The sequence below is a fragment of the Falco punctatus genome (genome assembly GCF_963210335.1).
Source record: "Falco punctatus genome assembly, chromosome: 1".
Classification (NCBI taxonomy): Eukaryota; Metazoa; Chordata; class Aves; order Falconiformes; family Falconidae; genus Falco; species Falco punctatus.
In genome coordinates, this window is record NC_137580.1 from 61457169 (window position 1) to 61472762 (window position 15594).

Sequence of the window (15594 nt, forward strand, 5' to 3'; positions counted from 1 at the left end):
GCTTTCTCATTTACTTTGCTTATGGCATCAGACATAGTCTTGAAGGTCATCGTAGTGATAGAGATGACGACTTCTGTTCAGAAAATAGCGGGCTGCAAGAAAAGAACCCTGTGGAAGAAGTGGATGAACCTGAAAATGCAAATGAAAGTGATCAATTTCTTGCACATGAGAGGACAAGTGAATGCTAATCTACGCAAACATACAAGTCTTTTAAACCTTTAATTGACGTTTTACTTGCGGACTGAAATTTCAAAAGCTTTCTGCCAACACTGTGCCTGTTGAAAGTGTTTACTACAAGGCCTGGCTTATATTTTGGACAAGCTGCTAATCCATCTTCATCATTTCAGAACCGACAGCATGGATATTAATATTTAAATTAAACAAACAAGAGAACTATCCTTTGGCAAGCAAAAACCTGGATGCATTGTTTGAACTGTCATCCAAAATCACTGGCAATCACACAATATGAAGAATTTTAGAACGGCCTGCAAGAAGTTCTGAATATTTGACACTACATTGTGAACACAAGTGCCTTTCATACCTTCTCCTTATCTCTGTTACATGTTTGGGTCACAATCTAATAGCTCTTTTCTTTCTACAGAAATAACTCTCATGGGAGATAAATTGCAGACAGGCCTGGAAAGTATTTGCAAAACAAATGGTAATTGTACAGATCTGATACTTTGTAAAAAGTAGAGGATCACATATTTATGTAAAAAGAATTAATTGCTTATCTTTACTAATCAGCAGTCATGGAGAATTCAAACAGTAAAGATATTTCAAAGGCTTTTAGTCCCTCTAAATAGTACTGAAGATTTGTATTTACGTGAATTCTTTTCTTTTCAGAGATGCTGGGTGTATAAAGTAATACTCCCAAGATAAGCTATGTTGTTTTCTGCAAAAGCATGTGGGTAATAATCTGTTGGTCACAGTATTGACAATGACATTTGTATATGATTTAGCAAGTATTGAGCTTTTGATTTCAGAAGGGACAGGATTTTATTCCTGACTACATAATTTGATATTTACATACAGAAGTCATCAAGTTTTCCTCCTTACTACTCATTTATCACCTTCTATACTTTCTTCTTTACCATGTGCCAGAGCTGATATTTCCGAGATTAGCTGTTACACATTGCTTCTCAGATAATTAATGCACAAAATCCCAGCCGCCTTTTCAGATGGAAGAGGAGGTTAAAAAAAAAAAGAGGTGCAGGCTTTAGGAAAAATCCTTGTCAAAACAGTATTTCAGTGCTTCACTAAGCCTTAATCATATGTTAGCACAGCATTTTTTCGTGAGCCAAGCCTACACCCACAAGTCCATTCATGTGGGTAGGATGTCCAAATGCTAATTTGTATAAAGAACTGAATCGTTGCAGCAGTGGAAGGGTGAACAATTATTTTAAAGCTGGTGAAAACTGAAACTGTTCTTTTTTCAACATAAAAGTTATGTTCTCAAAGGCATCCAGATATTTTAACACTTTTTCTCAGCAAGTAGTAGGTTCAAGTCCCAGGAAGGATTCCACAGTATGAAGCTATTTTGCAGGAATGTGTTTATAAAAATAATTGCCCTAAAGTACTTTGTTGTGGAGAGTTGCAATGTGTGGCCAGTACTAATCATTGGTATTAATCTCTTGTGTTAGGTATAAGAACTTTAGATCCTGTGAGACCTATGTTGGTTGCCAGTGAAAAGCACCTTACTTTTTATAATAGCTGGAATTTCACCAAAAAGAAAAAAACACAAAAAAACCAGCCCCCCCAAAAAACAAACAAACAAACAAACAAACACACACAACTGGTTAACCTGTTTTCCTGTTCTTTTTTCATAGATTCATGCTTTTTAATCTTAAAATTACTTATGTTGTTCTAAGAGAGTAGCATGCCTAAATATTGAAGCGCAGAAGTAGTGCTTCTGGGCAAAGAACCCTGAAATGGGTTGGTACCCCACCGTGGAGCATGTCTGAGGTTTTCAGCCTGATGTCTTCTCAGCTTGAGCTGGGAGGAGGGGGCCCTGCAGCGCTGGCAGCAGCGAGTGGACAGATGTGCGCCGCTGCACCAGCGGCACCTGCTGGTACTGCGCAAGCTGGAAAGGTGAGGCATGCATCAGGTAGAACACCTACCTCTTAGCTGGGGTGCCGGCGTATGCTCCTCTACCTGCAACTGCAGATGTTCTGAGGAGCGTTGTTGTAGCGATTGCTGGTCCTTAAAAACTGATGGGACACAGAGGATGAGGAGAAACTATAGGGTAGGTGGCAGTGGTTTACTGGTGGTTAACATATCCTAATCCATCCTGAACTGACCGTAAATTATAGCCACTTCTTTCCACAATTCATCATCGTTTTACAAATGCCATTAAAGAAAGACTCAAATCTCATATTAGATTTATTTTCTGTATATATTAAAAAAATATATAAATATATTTGTTATCTCTATATAGATAATATAAGTAGATGATGTGCTAAGTAAGTATTTGGTCGAAAGGTATGGATAGGAATCTTCAGGGCAGTTCTTAGAGCTATTGATAATTTTCAATACCTCTCTATTCAGTGAATGAAAGAGCTGTCTGTGTCAGTTGGATCTGCTGTCAAAATTGTACTTCTCAACTCGGGCCCATTTTTATGCTGAAAATGACAAAAGAACTATACATTCTTGTTTGAAATATTAACAATTTAAGACTTTCCTGGTTCTTGAAAGGAATCCAATTTGGTAATTCTTAGATATGTCAAACCAAAGGTTTTATTTATAAGTAACCAAAAAATTGAGTAAACGAATGCATGTTCTATTGTTTTCAATCCCACAAATATTTTAAACAGAGAAACTGATGCTTTTCCTCATCAGTGACGACTCAGTCAAGAGCACGGCTTCTTCAGTGGTTATACTTTCAGAGGATATTGCTAACCTGTCTTGTCCAGTACTCTTAAATCCTCAGCTGCAAAAAATGCCATTGCTGTGGGAGCAAGCCAGTGGTGGTCCAGTAAAGCTTTTGCATGATGTCTTTACAAGCCTACAGTGAAACACAACTCTTTTAAAACTCATTACACATCTTGGTGTGTGGGAAGCAGAGATTTACTTTCTCCTATGGCTGCTGATGGTGCAGAGCAGGCGAGCCAGGCTCCCAAGGTGCAAACTGCTGCTGTTCTGTGATGTGCAAGGAAGACCCCACTCTCTCCCAAGGCCATCATATAGAATGTATGTGTGCACGCCTGTCTGTATGTTTGCATCTGTCTGATATAAGCCCATAGTGATTTTGATGTACTGGTTAAAATAATTTCTATACTGCACTGGAATTTTTCTTTGAAGGAATACTGTCAATAGAACAAACTTCTGACGAAAGCAAGTTCTAGCTAAGCCTTCTGGAGATAAATAAGCTAGAAAATTTATTTTCTTGAATTATGTAATGAATGTGTCAGCACTTTGTGTATTGACAGTTTCCCCTTTCATTTGTATGAATATTTCTTCCCCCCCTTGTTAGAGAAATGAATTATATGAAAATAGAAGAATGTGCCTGTACAAATGTTGCTAAGGGATACGGGAGCAGCTGCAGCACAGGAACTATCCACTTAACTAATGAGATACAAAATGAAATTAAAGGAAACTCACTGGGTATTCTTGGTTGCTTCAAGTACGTAAAGCTTATTATACATATATGTGTGTATAGTTCAAGTCATTATTAGTCAGTGGCTGAGTAAGAACAAGCCAGAGGTAAAATATTTATGGTAATTTTGGTATGCATTTTTATAGGCAGTCTTGAAATTCCAGATGCTTTAGTGGGACTTTGGAGCAGCAAAGGACATGACATGCTAGTCCTTACACAGGAGCCATGTATGAAACAAATCCCAATTTTGTTCTCGCGTTTGCTGTATGTCTGTGTTTGCTGAGAGAGCAGCTGAAAGCACAAGTCCAGTAGAATTATTTGTTATTTTTTAACATAGTTTTTGATATTTAAAATTGTTCTGTGCAAATAATAATGGTATGTGTTAATACAAAATACCTGCTATTGGAGGTAGCTTATTGTTGTTTATTTCCTTTGTAGAAAAAAATCCTCCGAAACCTTTATTTGCAATGGTACATTCTGGATATGCCTTTAGACAGAGGAATTATTCTTATCTAGTTGGATTTAAGAAAGTAAGCCAAAGCATACTTAAGGGAGAACAAATCAATCTTTTTATTCTGAAGGGTAAGAGTTATAAAACATTTCTGTATAACTCATGTTAACTGAAGTGATCTTGTGGTGTATCAGTTCTAACTCTGCAATAGGAAAATTTATGAGGTATCTTAGATTTCATTGTCTGTTGTCCTGAATAAGTGTTCTGTTGATAATACTAAGTATTTTTCCTGCACACAAATGCCAATTAGATTCCTGAAATCTGTCATATTCTGTTCATGTCACCATATGTTAAAGCCATTTATATTACCTGCTGTTAGAGAATTACCAGTAATAATTGTCAATAGCAGTGATATGGGTTACTTATGTACCTATATGAATTTAACTATGCCATCCAGAAAGTTTAAATGATACAATGAATTTAAAGGCAAAACTTGTTAAAGCTTAAATATATATTCTGTATTTTATTAGATGATAAATGTACAAGCCTAGCCACCTTTCCCCTAAAATTTATACAAAGATATATATTTTTTTAAGACATAAATGGCATACTGTTTTCATGCATGTTTTAGTAAGTGCCAATATCAGATGTGCCATAAGCATCCCAAGATGCTAAAAGCTGAGCAACCTGGGTGAAATCCGTGACAGTGCAGGTAATCTGTGTGGGACTGTGCAATTGTTTTAATCAGGTGTGATGCCTTTGACATTGAGGTGCATTTTGCACAGCAGGAATTTAATTCACATGATGGCTGGCATGTGTTACTTGATTACACAAAAAAGAAAATAAAAGCACCTTTTAATGCTCTTGGGCCCCAATTCTTTCTAGACTTGCCAGGACAGGCAGCTTGTACAAACTGTAGTGTGCTCATTGAAAGCACTGAGATTACTCAGCGTTAGGCAAATATCTATTTTTCAGAAAGAGCAGGTGGTATTTCCTATAGTGTAGGGTCTTTGCATTTGTTTTAAATTTCCTGTACCTTTAGTATTTCTTTCTGGTATATGTTTTGAGGACCTCTGCATTTTGAATAGTTGGACCTTTCCAAAGATAACGTCTTTACCATCTCCTGATCTGTTTTCCATTGAATTATAGAAATCAAACTCCTTAACATTTGCCAAGTTAAAGGATTTCTGTGTGTAGACATGCATTACATAGAACTATGTGTATATATATCATTATCTTTATTGTCAACTGGACAAATTCTGTTGTCTTTGTATGTTTTAATTGAGCCTTGTGCCAGGTGAAGTCCAGCTTCACCAAGCTGGAGTCAGGACAAAGGATAAAAGGATTTGAATGTTTAAGAGGGCTTTTTTCTTCTGTGTTACCAGACAGTAAAGCATGAAATGTTACGTATCTTTAAAAATAGTTACGTGCGCATCATTTTAAAGAACATCAGTGTTCATATCCATTTTAACTTTTTTGTTCATATGTACATTGTAATGATTATTTCTGTATTATATGCTGCTGAGCATTTAATATGTAGATAGAATTATTATGATGCAACTTAAACTAAAAAATTGTGTTTCTTTGGAGTGTTCTACCAAAATAAGAAGTCTTGAATTTTTATGAATGTAAAAATGCTTATATTTAAGAATATGGTGCTTGTCTTTCTACTTTTACAATAGAATTGTAATGAGCAGTATTTTTAGTTACCTTAGTTCCAAATTCTAATGGAAATTACATGGCTCTTCATTTACTGTAAAATGTGCTTCATGGGATAACAACTGTGCATTTGTTCCATATTTTTTAAATAAAGCTGAGTATCACTTGTATGTACTTCACAGAGCAGCTCAGACTTTAGCCACCACTATAGTTTTACTAAACTCTAAAATAATACAGTAACAATAATCATTAAGTGTATCAGATATCTAGTGTCATGGTATTATACAAATGATAACATTTAAAATAAATAACATAACTCATATGCATTTTATAGAGAGGAATAAACAACCACGTTTGATGTTTAAATCTTGTTTATCCAGTGGTCTGGAGATGAAGATGCTAGCACTTGGTTTCATACTTGCATCCAAGCACTCAAGAAGTTACAAAGAGTAACACCCTTTGATTTGGGCATTTTATCTTGCAGTGCCAAACCAGAGATGATGTTAGGTTTTATTTCCAGAGGGAGGGCGTAGTCCTTGGCGTTTGTGGTACTCAACCTTCTGAAGTACTAAGCCTTGTCCTGGCAGCATCCAGCCTCAGAGCTGGATGGATAAACTCACTGTTGGTTTGGGGTTTTTTTTTCCTAAAAAGGGAAAAATGAGACCCCAAACCAACCAAAAAAACTTCCTCAACTTTGAATAATCCTGTGGGTACGGTACATCAGGAGGAATAAAAGCATGAGTCTGGGCAATGGATAAACAATAACCTTGACACTGAGGACCACGCTCCCAGGGCAAGCTTAGCATCTGGCACTGGTTTTAAAGATACTTGAGCAGTGACCTTTGTTCACAGACTTAAGAGCAGCTATACCTTTGGGCTTTTTTCTGAGGTACACCACAACTTTTTTATGTATTTCCTTGTAAAGTTTTCAAATTATTAATAATCACCTTACTGTGTGTATTTAGTAGGACTGATCTTGAAAAATCTGTGGAATCCCCAATAGCAACACATAAATACTTCCTCTGCTTCTCCACTGTTAAGCGGAGGCTTTTGGGAATGTCCTTGCTGTGCCAGGCTAGAACAAGGGCAATAGTCTGACTGAAAAACGTGCTCTTGCCGCCTCAGGCCAAGGCGGACCCGTGCGCGCTGTGCCGGTGATACGCACCCCGCACGGCTCCGGCACTGCCCCGCTCCCCGCTGCCAGCACAGGGCAGCCCGAAGGCGACGCACGGCTGGCACCGGCGCGGAGCCACGCGTGGCGAGGGGCAGCGGCCACGCAGGAGCTAACGCAAGCAACGAACTTCCGCAGAGCCCCTACGGTCGCGATTGTCCGGGATGCAGCCCTGCTCCCGCTCTGCACATGGAGTCCCGTGCGAGCGCGCTGGGCCTGCGCTGCGCGGGGAGACCCGGGCGCCGCCCGCAGCCGCCCGGCGAGGAGCGCGGAGCAGCAGCTCGGGCCGGGCTCCGGCACCCGCCGCCTTCCCCGTGTGGGAGGCGAAGCGCCGCAGCAGGTGCCCCGCCCGGCGCGAACCGCGGCGGACACCCTCGGCCGGCCCCCCTGCGCGGCGTCGCGGCCCTTCCCTCCCTCAGCGAACAACCGCGGGCGGCGGCGGCTCCCGGGCGAAGGCAGCCGCAGTCCCCGGGCAGAGGCCGCCGCCGGCCGGCTCCTCCCCGCGCCGCGCCCCGCCGCTGCCGCTGCCGCCGCGCCCGCCCCGCCTGAGCCCAGCGCCACGGCCGCTCCAGCCATGCGGCTCTGGGTGCTCCTCAGCCTGTTGCTGCTGCAGGAGACGCTGCCACACGGTGAGCCGCGACCCCGCCGCCCTCAGCTCCGCCGCCCCGCCGGGTTCCCGCGCTCTGCGAGCCTCCTCGGGCTCTCCTTGCCGCCGGGCCGCCCCCCTCGCCGGCCGCCCCTGCCCCGCGCCCCCCCGCTAGGACAGCCCCCGGCGCAGGCCCGGGAGCCATCGCGGGGTGTGTGCGGGGCTCCCGTCCCGCCGGGCAGAGGCGGGGGGAAGGCGGGGTGCTGTCCTGGTCAGCGGCCGGCAAGCTGCCGCGGCTTTCCGCCGTGTGGTGTCGGTCCCCGACGCGGTTTTGGGGAGCGGCGTTTGGGCAACACCGGCTGCCCCCCGCCGCCTTTTCTCTGGAGGGTTGACGGTGAAGCCGGGGCCGAAATGCGGGTCCTCGCCGGAGGGGGTGGGGGGAGAAAAGAGGTGGTTGTGCCCAGCTGTGCGTCTGTAGAGCGGACGGAACTTTACTCGTAACTCAGTTTCAGGTTTTGCTGAAGTCTTGGTGGCGAAAGAGGCAAGGTTTTGACTGGGAAGGGACATTTGTAACCCATCCTTGACCTGCATAGGCTTTAACTGGGTAAAAGGGAGGCTGTTTCCTGCTTGCAAAATGCGAGTAAACTTAGTAAAACTTATTCAGAAGGAACCAAAAAGCCCAATTCCTTTGTTTTTTTCTCAGGGAAGGCCTAGGGGAGCAAGGCTCACGCAGCCGGCGGCAGGGTTTGCAGGGAGGCTGGAGGCAGGCTCTGAGGCGCGAGGAAAGGCAAGGAGGCGCTTAACACAAGTGGCCCGCGGGTCGTAAAGAAAAAATTCTTGTAAGAACATAAAAAAAACCCTTCATCCTGAGAGCTGTTAAGCACCGAAGGAAGTTGTCAGTGGAGGCAGTAGAGTCTCCAGCCTTTGGGACAGTCGGAGATCAACGGGAGAAAGCTCTGGGCAGCTGAGCGGGGGCGGGGGGCTCCCAGGAGCCCTGTCCAGCCCAGCTTTTCTGTTGACCCTGTGTGCAGGAGTTGTGCTCCCAACCAGCATTCTGCTGAAGGCCCGGTCTGTGGGTGTGCGCTGCCACATCAAGAAGAGTGTTTTCTATTTGAGAACATGAAATGAGTTGTAATTTGGGCAAGAGATTCCCCAGGAGTATGTTTTTCTTAGTTTGTCTGGTTTATACTGAGGTTTGGGTGCTTCATGCAATGTCATCCAGAAGCTTAGCTAGGGGAGAAGGTAACCTGGCGTACTTAATGACAGTTCCTTTGTTTACAGCTTGTAAAAGTCCTAATGTAGACATTGTCATTCCAGAATAGCCTTCCTAATTTAGTTTATGTCCCTCCCGATTGTCCATATGAGTGTTGATGTGTCACTGTATTGTCCGTGCGAGTCTTCAGATGCTTAACTTTTCATTTGAAGGACCACAAATATGTGGCCAACCTATTTTGTTACGTTACTTGTGATCATGAAGACTCTTCTCTCTCATCTTAATCCTGGTGGTTAAGAATTACCCTTTATGGTAATCTCACACTTGATTGGTTTTTTTTCAAGGAAGAATTCTTTAATATTATGAGAGTTGAAAGGTCTGTGATGCTGCCAAGATGTAGCAAGGGGCCTGCCTTGTGGAATCTGGCAGACAGTGGACATGATTCCTCTGGCCTTGTGGGAGACCTTGCTCATTCTCTGCTTCTGAAGTTCTCTAGGTGGACACTAGAAGAAGATCAGGGGCCTTCTTGAATTATAACCTGTGGAGCTTTTAAGCCAGTGGAATGCAAATCTGGATATAGGTGATGTCTCAAGTCAAAACTGGATGCTTTTTAGGATTATGTGAGTAACGCTTATTTGGGGGTTGTTCTGTGTGTAACATCTGTGAGAACAAGAGGCAGACAAACGTTATAGGGTAGGATGAGGCAATATGAACCAGAAGCAAAAGTGCTCTGTGGTGTATTTCTGTGACATATTGATGCGTAGTCTCCTACTTTGACTTGGTGAGTTAGTAGGGACCCTGAATGTACTGTTGGAAACTCAGAGGAAATGAGTACAGTGCGTCTTAGAACTGACATTATGAGCTGATCAGAGGTTGAAAGTTCTCAATGAATCTATTTCCTCTAAGTCTTAATTTTATTACTTTATTAATAAGAAGTGCTGCTGCTGGATTGAAACAGTGAGGGCCCTGCACTCAGTAAATCTGCTGAGCTGGTAAAGTATCCCAGACATGGCATATTAATGTACTTGCGTAAGTGGGCTAGTTGAGTTTATTCCCTTCCCTGGGAAAGTCTTGCAGTTTGGGTATGGAAACAGAGGAATCTGTGTGGTGGGTTCTGTTGCTCCTGGAGGTATTTGATTGTGTGTCCTCTTAAGTAATAGACTTCTGTACCAGTTAACGTAGTTATTGGGCATGCAGATACTTGATGCAGTGATAAGAGAAGGTGGGATTGTGAGGTACAGGGGTGGTGGCATCAGTAGATACCTGGACAGACACAAGAGTGTTGGGGAGGAGTGTGGTCACAGCTTGCTTGGAAATTCACCTCAGGGAGGTGCAGCAGTGAGGCAGGACTAGGTTTTCTGTGTAGGAAGATAAAAGGTCCTCTGACGGTGTTCCAGAAATGCCCCTGCTGTCACCTGCAGGGACATGCAAGGTCAGACAGACAAGAGTCTCACTGTGTAGCTGGGGGTGTGATATAGGAGGAAAGTGTTCAGACTTACTGAGAGCTACAGAAACATGGAACAGAGGGAGCTTGTGTGGAGAGGAAAAACTTCATCTAGAGAAAATCAAAACCAGGCTTTTGGCACTTGAACTTGAAAGCTTTCGTAGGGGAGTCTTTAAGTTTCTTAAAGGCAGAGTGTCAGGTGTAGAAGAGCACACAGTTTGGAATGATGTTTTTCCTTGGGGGGAGGTTATAAAATCTGTGTGCCTTTGAACAAGTGTCGTGATTGGGGTGGGCAGAGCATAGTGGAAGTGGCAGAGTAGTTTGAACAAGTAGTCCTGTTTCAGTAGGATTTGAGTGAGGGGAAGAAAAGAGTGGCTGGACCAAGTCTTGTGTGCTTCTGCAGACAATTCTGGAAAGTACAAGGAGCTGGAACTGCTGTTTTGAAATGGGAATGCTCATCTAAAAGGCTTACCAGGCCTATCAGTGGGACCTTCTAATACTAGGGCACTAATTACACGGGAAAGATGGAATAGCTCAACCCAAGGGAAAGGTGGCAGTATGTGTTGAAGAAAGCTTTAGTGTTAAATCTAATTGCTGGTGGGTTTTGTCAATAAGTCATCCGGACTGAAATACCAGCCTTGTGGAGAGCAACCTAGTAACTGACCACCTAGCATAATGGAGGGAATGATCACTCTGTTAAGGAAAATCAGAGGGGCAGCAAGGACTGGATAGAAAAGCAAAAGGAAGAATTACCTACCCTCACACAGGCTGGATCAGACATGTTGGGGTGTGACTCCAAGTGCTATTGTTTAGATGCCACAAATGATGACTTCTTAGAGCTGCTACTCGGAGAATCCCTGAGAAAAGCAGCAGTGCTTGACTTGATCTGGAGTAGTACTTGGGTAATTGGGTTCAGATGTTGCTTTAGAACAGCCAGACTGTAGTTTTAATATTCTTGCAGGAATAATAAAAGCCAAAGAAACGACTGATGCATTTAATTTTGGAAGGGGGAATTACATAAGATGAGGAGGCTCATTAACACACATATGGATTAAATATAAAAACCAGAATAAGGCAGACAAAAAGAGTTTGAGAAACAGCTTGCAAAAGGGGTAAAATCAGCCATAAATCCTTTTCTTCTTCTGATGTGCTGGGGTGGGGCAGGGAGAGATAGCCACAAAATTTGTAAGGCTGGTAGAAATGGGGGATAAGAAAGAACACCTACAGAAAGTAAAGCTTAAATTAAAAAGTTATTTGTGTGCACCCATGTTCACTATGGAGGTGCTTAGGGAGGTTTTAATGAAAAATAGTGACATGAGAAGCATATCAGAAACATTGAGTGCAGTATCCTACTGAGCACTGTAATAGCAGGCTCTGTCTGTATGAGGAAAATCATTAGACATCTCATTAATGTGCCAAAAGATTTGGCTTTAGAGAAAATCAACAACATGAACAGTGTTTAAGCGTTGTGATTTGATGATACACACCTGAGACTTAAAAGAAAGTTGAATCTGAAATCACTGAAGTCTTAACTTGGGTGCATAGCCTATCATACAACTACTCCTTTCCAGGGAAATGGAAATGTGCCAGTATTTTAAGATTTTTTAGGGAGGTACAGGCACAAAGCCAGATCTCTGTATTCTGTAAATTGAACTCATGGATAAATAGTCATGAATTACAGAAGAGTCAGTACGGCTTTGTAGGGCTGCCCCCACCTGGAAATCAGAAGTGTGTTTTGTTTTGCAGATCTGCTGAAGTTCTCTGAAGGACTTTATAGGAATGTGGCCATGGATGAGTTGGTTGATATACTTAGATTGCCAAAGGCTTTTGATAAGCCTGTTGTTAAAGACTCCATGGGAACCAAGGTGCTGTGAGACATGGGGAGACCTCATGGAGTAATAACTAAGAGTGGGAATTAACGTTCAGTTTTTACAGTATGGTCATGAATTTGTTTTTATTCAGTGAATTTCACAGGGATATTGTAAGGCAGGCGCTTTTCAGCATATTTCTAAATCTGCTAAAAGAAAAGAAAACTGTTAGTAAAGAGTTGCAGAAGGATCGCGCCATTTAGAAAGACTGGGCATTGAAAATAGGAATTGAATTTTGTGTTGGTGGATGCGAAGTAACACAAATGATTCAAACTTCATATACACATTGATGGGTTTCTACTTAGAAATTTCTAACCGATAATTCCTCCTTAAAGTGATCTTGGAGTGACACTTGTTCATTCTAGAGAAATTCAGCTCCTAATATTTCTTTCTTGAAAAGAAACGAGCTGTTTGGACAGGAAAGAAGACACCATTAATATGTGCAACTGTGACTGACCGTATATTGAACCTGGTGTACAGTCTGCTTTTGTCTTCTTCCCATTACCCAAATGTGATGTAACTGAACTGTTGTGAGATGCATATTCTTTACAAGGAGCAATAAGAGTAGGACGTGTCAGCCCAGAAAGGATATGTTTGAAGGACACTTAAATTCTGTAAAGTACAAGTGCTGCAGAGAAAGTTGTTGGAGAAACAATGGCTGTTTATTCACTTAATACAAAAACTATGAGGCATCTAATGTTTATGTATAATTTCTGTAGTTTTGAAAATTGACCAAACCAATTCATGAAGGAAAAATCCACCAAGGACAATAAAATGACAGAAACCGTGGTTCACAGCTCCCTTGAGCTAAAGGTTCTTGAGACACTAGTATCAGAGGGGCAGAGATGGTTGTCCTGTTCCCTGGTTGACATCTGACACTGGGTGGTGTCAGGGTGAAGGTACTGGCTAAGTAGACATTTGTCCTGACCCACTTTCTGTAAGGCTACAACTGTAGCTTTTCTAATGTGATGCAGGGAAAAAGTACTCCTGCACCAACTGTTTGCCCCTGTAATATATGCAGTGTGTCACTCCCTAGGGTACCGTGCTCTGAGTAACTAGAAAAGCCCTACTTCATAGTCTTCTGTGGGAAGCAGCTGCCACCTCTCTGAAATTCTCCTTTGTTACCATGATTCCCTGAAGTCTTTCAATTTTGCATAGCCAGTGGCATCACAGGTGCTAAGAAAAATAGGAAGAAACATAAATATTTGTTTCAGTCTCCCTTCCAGAAACTATAAAATGTTACTTTTTAAACTATCATGATCTTTGGAAGGCATTTATATTTGATCTCTTTAGTTTGTGGTGCATTTTATGGTGGTGAGGCATCTTTGTGATCAACTTCACCGCTGCTCATAATGTAGAACCGGTAAAAATGTTTGTCTGTGTGGCAAGGGAGGGATGTACCTTAGTAACTGGATGTGTGCCTCTCAAAAAACTTATTACTTAAGAGTCCCAAAAGAGTTCAAAATTGCTGTCTTCCAGTTTATTTTTCAGTTGGTGTGAGACCAGAAGACAAATACTCCTGCACAGGCAGCCTTAGTCTGCATGCTGAGAACACCGAGTCACAGAATGGCTGAGGTTGGAAGACACCTCTTGGGATCATCTAGTCCAACCCTATGCTGAGCAGGGCCACCTAGAGCACATTGCTTAGCATCAGTTGGGTTTTGATTATCCATCCATGATGGATAGATACTCCACAATCTCTCAGGGCGACCCGTGCCAGTGCTTGACCACCCTCACAGAAAAAGTGTTTTCTTATGTTCAGGTTGAATTTCCAGTTTTTTAAATTTGTTCTCACAAAGCTCTGTGCCATTTAAAAGAGATGTGGTGTACATCAGCCTGGGCTTAGAGAAGTAGAAGGCTGAAGCAGCGCAAGGTGTTCAGCCAGGGTATGAGGAATGTCACGGGAGCCACCAGTGGCAGGAGTCTGGTAAGTGCCGCTGTTCATACTGCAGCCAGTACCAGTTTTTAATTCATGTTAACTCACTGTACAGCAGGGCTATTTTTAATTCCAGTGGGAGCTTGTTGATTGATTTGTACAATAAAATACTCTAGCATTTTCATGTGGAAAAGCCATCTTCAATGTGAATTAAGTGTGAGGCACAGTTAATGGAGTTTTTGATGTTTGGGGACAACAGTTTTAGGCTCATCTCACAAAAGTTCTGTGCTTCCTGCTGTCGGGTAAAATGGGAATATCTTGCTAATTTTTTTTTTTTTTTTTTTATTTAAGACACTTCACTTTTCCTTTCCATTTCCTTTGCTTTGTTTTTACAGGCAGCTGGGCATCCCTGTTGTCTCTAGCAGGTAATGAAATCTCTTACCATTTGCCTCTAAATAAGGTTCTGTTTTCATCTGGACATGTTACAGAGAAGTGATGAATTAAATACTACCTTTGAGTGACTTAAGTGCCATTTGTATTTTCACAGTACTTACTGTAAAAGAACTGCATCACTATCAATATTTTATAAATCATGAGGTTTCACACCTGCCAGTTTTTCTTCATGTGTCTCTTACAGTAACATAGTGTATGAAAGGGTTACGCAGAACTGATGGGTGTGTGACACCTGTATGAAGACGGAGAACTTGTGTAGCGTTGTGTACTAAATGGCAATGATGTGAGGTAGAAATGACAAAAGTAACTGGAGATAGAAATGCTGTTTCTTTCTCTTCCCATTTGTAAAATTCTCATACCTTACATATTTGTCTGCTTATGTGAACTATAAGTATAGATTTTCCACGTGTTGTTGAAAGCTCTCTTTTCCGTTTTTCCCCAGGAAAATGGGTCATGCCAGAGACTTCAAAAACTTACGGGAATTAACTCTTACTCATTTTTACAAACCCTTTATAAGAAGAACAAACTTCAGTTCCTCTCTGTGATAAGGAGGAAGTGGTTGGTTTTTTTCCCCAAAAAGACTATATAACCTTTTCCTAATTAGTAACATTATTTTCTTTTCTTTATTTTACTAGTTACTGGACAGCCTGCGAAGAGTAAGCATCCAAAAGAACCTGGGGAAAACAAAATTAAGCCTGTTAACAAAAAGGTAAAACCCAAAACCCCCAAAATGAAGGAGAGAGAACCTGCTGACTCCTCTTTGAAGTCCCAGTCCATACTGACACAGGTGATGGATAAAGGTCGTTTCCAGAAACTAGCTGCCACTTTAAGCCTGTCTGCAGGACAGAGCATAGAATTGCGATGTAAGGGGAGTAATGTTACTTGGAACTATCCTTCGTACTTGGACACCTTTAAAGACTCCAGACTCAGGTAAGGTATTTTGCAGTTTCAGGGGAACAAAAAATCCCTTTTTTTTCCTGCTGCTTTCGACACCATTGGTGTGTGTTTGTTTGTTTATATTTTTACAATTGAGATGTTCCAACTAGTGGTTTCTAATGTCAACAATAAAGGATGAGCATCATCTACTTGTCACCAGTTACTGCCCTGTGATTTGCACTGTGGAGTAGTCTTGTAGCATGTGAACTGGATTTCCTTCAGAAGAATGTAAAATAGAAGATGTGGTCTAGCAGGACACCAGTGTGCTCCAGCCACTAACAGGGAACCGTATTAGAGCTAGTCCAAAGTAAAACCCTCAAAATGTGTGAGTGTGGTTGTCAG

The 15594-nt window shown here is 42.1% G+C and overlaps 2 protein-coding genes across 6 annotated transcripts in view; both read left to right on the plus strand.

Annotated features, from left to right (window-relative positions):
- The window catches only part of SLC7A2 (solute carrier family 7 member 2), a 60261-nt gene extending 54890 nt beyond the window's left edge, over positions 1–5371 (plus strand). For all 3 annotated transcript variants that reach the window (XM_080389949.1, XM_080389947.1, XM_080389948.1), the window contains exon 12: positions 1–5371. In XM_080389949.1, coding sequence (XP_080246075.1) covers positions 1–188 — 188 coding nt within the window. In that variant the 3' untranslated portion in view covers positions 189–5371.
- The window catches only part of PDGFRL (platelet derived growth factor receptor like), a 24974-nt gene continuing 14747 nt past the window's right edge, over positions 5368–15594 (plus strand). Inside the window, exons 1-3 of one of the 3 annotated variants that reach the window (XM_080391489.1) lie at positions 5368–7505; positions 14259–14288; positions 14952–15246. In XM_080391489.1, coding sequence (XP_080247615.1) covers positions 7451–7505; positions 14259–14288; positions 14952–15246 — 380 coding nt within the window. In that variant the 5' untranslated portion in view covers positions 5368–7450. Of the gene's footprint in view, positions 7506–7530; positions 13915–14258; positions 14289–14951; positions 15247–15594 lie in introns of those variants that run through there. The other 2 variants (XM_080391490.1, XM_080391488.1) reach the window with 2 other exon arrangements.